Source organism: Tupaia chinensis, unplaced genomic scaffold (assembly GCF_000334495.1).
Source record: "Tupaia chinensis unplaced genomic scaffold, TupChi_1.0 Scaffold000484_1, whole genome shotgun sequence".
Classification (NCBI taxonomy): Eukaryota; Metazoa; Chordata; class Mammalia; order Scandentia; family Tupaiidae; genus Tupaia; species Tupaia belangeri.
In genome coordinates this window covers 2571495-2577604 of record NW_006159996.1, presented here as the reverse complement: position 1 = coordinate 2577604, position 6110 = coordinate 2571495, and the positions used below count along the sequence as shown (strand labels likewise).

Here is a 6110-nt window from a genome sequence, read left to right as displayed (position 1 = left end):
GCGGCAGAGCCGTTCTGCAGCGGGTAGAGCACGAAGGGCGCGTTGTCGTTGGCGTCCAGCACCAGCACGCGCACCAGCGCCTGGCTGCTGAGCGCGGGCGAGCCGCGGTCTGCCGCGCGCACGCCGAACTCGAAGGCGCGCAGGGCCTCGTAGTCCAGCGACCTGAGCGCGAACAGCTGGCCGTTGTCGGCGTTGATGGACACCAGCGAGGCCAGGGCCAGCTGCGGGTCGTGGGGCGGCAGCAGCGAGTAGGTGACCTGGGCGTTGGTGCCCGCGTCTGCGTCTGTGGCGCTGATGGTTCCGATGTGCAGGGCGGGGCTGTTGTTCTCGCGGACCAGCAGGGTGTAGGAGGCCTGGGTGAAGGCGGGGGCGTTGTCGTTGACGTCGGAGACCAGCACTGTTATGCTGTGCTCTGTGGTCAGCCTGGGTGTCCCCATGTCGGTGACGGTGATGGTGATGTTGTACTCGGCTTGGCTCTCTCTGTCCAGTGGTCTCTCTGTCACTAAGGTGTAGAAGTTCTCCTCAGAAGATCTCAGGAAGAAGGGTAAATCATCCGGGATGGAGCAGCTTACTTTCCCATTGTGTTCTGAATCAAGATCCGAAACACTGAAAACTACAACCACAATCTCAGCCGCGTTCTCGGGGATTGGACTAGTAAATGCAGACACTGTAATTTCTGGGGCATGGTCGTTCACGTCTGTGATTCGAGTCAGAACAGTACATTTTCCAGAAAGGCTTCCAGCATCCTTTGCTTCGATATTGACTTCATAGGACTGAATTGCTTCGAAATCAACTTGTTTTTTCAGTCGAATTTCTCCTGTCAAAGAATTGATCTCGAAGGTCTTGCTAATCTCATCTGAAGCCTGGAAAAGTGAATAGGTTATCTCTCCGTTGGCTCCTATGTCCGCATCTGTAGCAGAGACCGTTACCACCAGGAAGCCGATGGGACTGTCTTCGGGGATCTGCACTCTATAGAAAGGCTGTTCAAATTCAGGGGCATTATCATTGACATCCACCACTTCGATGTAGACCTGAGTGCTTCCAGACCTGGGCGGAGAGCCGCCATCCCGGGCTGTGAGGGTTAACCTGAGTTCAGGTTCTGCCTCGCGATCCAGCGCCTTGTCTAGCACCAGCTCAGGATATTTCTTGCCATCGCTGCGATTGCGGGTGAGGACCCGAAAATAGGAGCTGGGGCTGATTATATAGTTCTCGATATTATTTTCCCCTACATCCATGTCCTGAGCGTTCTTCAGAGGAAACAAAGTCCCAGGAGGACTGCTCTCTGATATTTTCAACAGCATTTCTTTATCCAGGAACACCGGAGAGTGGTCGTTTATGTCTATTATTTGGAGCTCAGCTTGAAAAAATTCTAAGGGACTCTCTAGCAACACTTGGAAACGAAACACACAGGGCTCGGTGTGACCACACAGTTCCTCTCGGTCCAGTTTCTCATTGAGCAACAAATCCCCGGTCTCAGAATCTAGCTGCAAACGTAGCTTGTTCCCTTTGGAAATGACCCTCACCCCCCGCCTGGAGAGTTCCCCCTGCCCCAGACCCAAGTCCTTTGCTAAATTGGTTACAAAGGAGCTGCCCTCAGTTTCCTCCACCACAGAGTAGCGCTTAAGTTCCGACGCGCCCCCTGGAGATAAGCACAAAAGGAAAAAGAGAAAAAAGACTTGCCTTTGTCTGCAAATGAGCTTCCCGCTGACCTCCATTGTTTTTATTCGGTGCAGCCTCTGGCGAGCACGGTTCTGCTAACCTGTACGGGCCCCCAGTATCTGAGTCTGTGGCTATTCCACAAGATATCTCTGAAGCATTCCAGTGACTAGTCCTTCCCAAAGGACACAGCCCTCCTTTCTGTGGCACCCAAACTGCCGGTGGACTTCCAAGGCTGTGCTGCTAAGTCCTGCCGGGTAATGGAGCCGCAGCGGAGACCGGTTGTGCGTTCTTATCCTGCAGCGCCACCACGCGTCCTCCCAGGAGCTTACAGTTTGTGGGATGAAAAGGGATGCAATTCTGCTGCTCCAGACCTCTGGGCTATGTAAGGCTACAAAAATATTAAGACTGGATCTTTTGCGACAGACTACTGCATGAAGGTCACACAAGAGAAATGACATTGGTAGGGACTCTTTCAATCATGCAAATTGAGTTTGTGGCAAAAGGAAATATTTAGGTAATAGTCTGGCTGTCAAGAAAAAAATATATGCAGGACATTTAAAAAATGTATAATTATAGTAACAGAAAACTTTCAGAATTATATACTTTCATTGCCATGAACCATGGAAATTATTAATAGCTATAAACCTTGTACAAACTGTTTAGTCTCTGCTTTAGTTTCCTCATCTGTAAAGCAGGGTTAATAATAGTACCTACCATGCACGGCTGTTGTGAATTCCCCACCTTACAGAACCGGAAACTGAAGTAAGAGATCAACAGCATAAATAAAGTGTGTGTGTGTTTCATGAAATGGAGTACAAGGTTATTTTTGGTGTAAAACGATTTTTAAATCTATGCAGTTTTTTCCCCATAACACACATTTCCCATGAAGTTTTTGAAATAAATATATTCGATGTCACTAGGTATCTGAGTTTGCATGAATCCATCACCATGACTAAAAATACAACTTCAAATTTATATGAGAAAAATACATGAGCAGGGCTATCCCAGATATTACCATGTCACATGATGGTGACTGAACAAGGAAAAGCTGGAGAGTTTGTCTAAACAGACATGTAGTCGTTTGTGGCAGCAGTGGTGCTTCTGTATCTCAGAGGGATGTCTCTTTTATGCTACCTCCACTTCTCACATCAATTTTTCAAACACCTTTTATTTGTAAAATTTTCAAACCCCATAAAAGGATAATACTATGAACCCCCACGTATGCAACACTAGCATCAACAGTTGTCAGTATTTGAAATAATTATTTATTCTATCCCTCCAACATTTGCATATCCCAGGCAAACTGAATTTTTGCCCACAAATGTTTTATTAATGTCATTTAATATTCATCAACATTCACATTTCTCCAATTTTTTCAAAGTTATTATTGTTGCTTAGATGAAGACCCAAACAAGATCTGCCACACATTACATTTAGTTAGTAAATCTCTTAAATTCCTTCATTGTATAAACCTCCCTGTCCCATTTTCCATGCCATTTCTTTGTTGGAGAAACTGGTCATTTTATCCTGAGACTATGGAAACAATTCAAGATTTTACTGCTCTAAGTTTGTCTTTAGACTATATTCTATTCCATTGAAAGTCACTGGCACTAGTTTATAATATTTTCACAACACAGTTATGCAGAAATTACGTAGGTTAAAACATTTTTTAAAGAATTATTTTACTTAACTTTATTTATTTATTTTTAGTTTGACCAGAGAGTGACAGGGAGAGAGACCGTGAGAAAGCAAGGCACCACGGCTGGGACTTGAACCGTGGTTGGCCATGTGGAAGTCCTGAGCAGTTAACCACCATGCCACCTGTAAGCCCCTCCTAGGTTTTTGTTTTTAAGCAATTATATTATTATAACAAACAAACCTTCTCCTTAGCTTCCCAAAATTTCTAAGTAATTCAATGAACATTTATGTTTTTTGTTGACATTAACATTTTAAATTATTCTTTCACTTAAACTTTTTTAAAAAAAAAAAACATTTTTGCCATAGGGCATCTGTGCTCAGCAGAGAAAGGGAAAATGACAAGTCATCCCTGCACACCTGGGGAATGGCCATGCCTCAATCCTTTTTCTTTCCTTCTCCTCCTGGGATTTGGGGACATTCTCCTGGGATTTTAAACTGTGTCTGGCCATGGGAGAGTCCAGTATTTTAACCACCACACCACCTGCTGGCCCCCTCTTAAACTTCTGATTCAGCACTGTAGTATATTGAGTAGAAAACTTTCCAAAATAAACTTTCAGATTAAATAAGAAAATTGTATTGCAAGGGTCAGGCGGTGGCCCCATGGTAATGAAGCATGGGAAAGGTTAGGAGGCTCCTGGGATTCCATCTGGAACCTGCCTGAGCATGCAGGGCTAGAAGCGAGGGCTCAGGAACCTGGGTTGGCTAAGACTGGAGATGGCCACAGCATGAAGACCCTGTTGAGGGTCTCTCTGTCTCTCTCACGAGTGAAATAATCTTTTCTAAAAGAAAAGAAAAATGTATCACAAGTATAGATAGGGATAACTGTATAGAATGCACTGCAAAGTGAGAAAAAGAATGAACTGGTGAATAAAAATTATGTAATATTCTTTTTCAGGACCATTACTCTTTTCAGGGAAATGAATGTCATATATTTAGGAAATGGCGAAATTACAAGTTGGTCTTTAAAGTAAAATTTTTTTGGCGTAAGATGTGGTTATATCAGAGGTATAATAAAAGATGAAGGGGCCAGCAGTTGGCATAGTATTTGTGCACTGGACTCCCGCATGGCCCACTGCAGTTCGAGTCCTGGACCCAAATGGCCTGAAAAATCATCAGCTGCATGTGCATGTGTGTGTGTGCCCAAAATCCTAGGAGAAGGGAGAAGAAGTTAACTGCAGTGTGGCCATCCCCCTCTGGAAGGGTAATTTCTCATTTTCCTTCTCACTGTCTCTATTTCTCTCTGGCGAGAGCACTATGGCAAAAACATTTAAAAAAATAGTAGTTGAATACTTCATCCAGAACAACTGGCTTATTGGTTTTAAGAAAACAAAACTACAGAACAATACATACATTATTATTTCTAATTATAAAAAAGACAGAATGGAGAACCAGACTCCTACATAGCCAACCTCTGTCAGAGTCTTGACCAATAGTTTCAAATTTACACCAGCTGCCTGTGCATGCATGTGTCCAAAATCCCAAGAGTAGAATAGAGGAGAAGGGATTGCTGCGTGACCATCCCCCTCCCCCCCAGGGTGATTTCTCACTTTCTGACTCTGTCTTTCTCGGCCAGTGCAGGCACCCTTAAGCAAAAATCTCTCAAAGAAAAAGAAGACACAGAATGGGTGAATGAATACTAGAGGAGAAGAAACTTGATAGGTAATGCCGGATGACAGAAACCAGCGTAGCATCAGAACAATTTCCCTGACCCAGAGTCAGACAGATCTCAGGGAATGTTCAACTCTCACCTTTTACTTGGTGGTCTTAGTGAACTTATTGAATCTTTATGACTCTCTATTGGATCATTACTAAAATCCCTGCACCAACACTGCTGAGATTAAAAGTGTTAAAATAGTGTATGATGCATAGCAAGTACTTTGTTAAAATACTTAAAAAGATACCCTACAACCTGTGTTTTTCAAATTTAGGGTTGCTATGCAGGTACAGCATTATAATCAACACAGAAAATGAAACCAGCAATAAAGATTGAAGACAAGAAAAAGCTCTTTAAACATTGCAGGCAAGGTTTATCATGCAATAATAACACAGTAAGCGTGACTGCTGCAGGTGACCCATGACGCATAGACATTTCATGCTTTGTGGACGGTCCTTGCAGCTACACAGCTAAGTCCTGTACTTTTTGTGTAAAGAAATTTATTCTCTGCCTTTAAGACTATTTAAAATAATTAAAAGAACATCCTCTACAACTGTTTCAAGAAAAAATTCTAATTAGGAATATATCTACACATACAGAGATTTTTCATTATTTATCAGAAACCCAAATTATTCTCAAATGATGAATTTTCTTCTACCTCCCTCCGGATGTTCTGGGGTATGAAGCTGGGGATAATTGGTTTCAGAAACTTGAACTCCTTGGTGGTTCCTGAGCCTCCAGTCAGACACACCTCATACTGGTAACTGTGTGACAGGGTCCCAGTGCCGCTGACGTCCAGCAGGTGGCCCGGGAAGGGGCCCTCGGGCACCGAGCAGCCCCCCAGCGAGGCCGCCCTGGCCCTCCTGCACAGCCGCGCCCCCACGAACAGCAGCACACACAGCAGGAAGAGCGACGACACCGCCGCCAGCGCGATGACCAGGTAGACGGTGAGCGAGTCGGCCTGCGCCTGCGCCGGGGCGGCCTCGGGCAGCGCCAGGTAGGGCTGGGAGAAGCCGTCCACCAGCAGCACGTGCAGCGTGACGCTGGCCGACAGCGGCGGATCCCCATTGTGCCTCAGCCGCCGCCGCACACCGGGCGT

The 6110-nt window shown here is 45.1% G+C and overlaps 2 protein-coding genes across 2 annotated transcripts in view; both read right to left on the bottom strand.

Annotated features, from left to right (window-relative positions):
* LOC102489946 (protocadherin beta-13) overlaps positions 1 to 2236 on the bottom strand; it is a 4161-nt gene extending 1925 nt beyond the window's left edge. The window contains exon 1 of the mRNA XM_006156253.3: positions 3 to 2236. Within this exon, the coding sequence (XP_006156315.1) occupies positions 3 to 1715 (1713 nt within the window). The 5' untranslated portion in view covers positions 1716 to 2236. The remainder of the gene's footprint in view (positions 1 to 2) is intronic.
* A 2693-nt stretch (positions 2237 to 4929) lies between these two features.
* PCDHB7 (protocadherin beta 7) overlaps positions 4930 to 6110 on the bottom strand; it is a 3366-nt gene continuing 2185 nt past the window's right edge. The window contains exon 2 of the mRNA XM_006156252.1: positions 4930 to 6104. Coding sequence (XP_006156314.1) covers positions 5628 to 6104 — 477 coding nt within the window. The 3' untranslated portion in view covers positions 4930 to 5627. The remainder of the gene's footprint in view (positions 6105 to 6110) is intronic.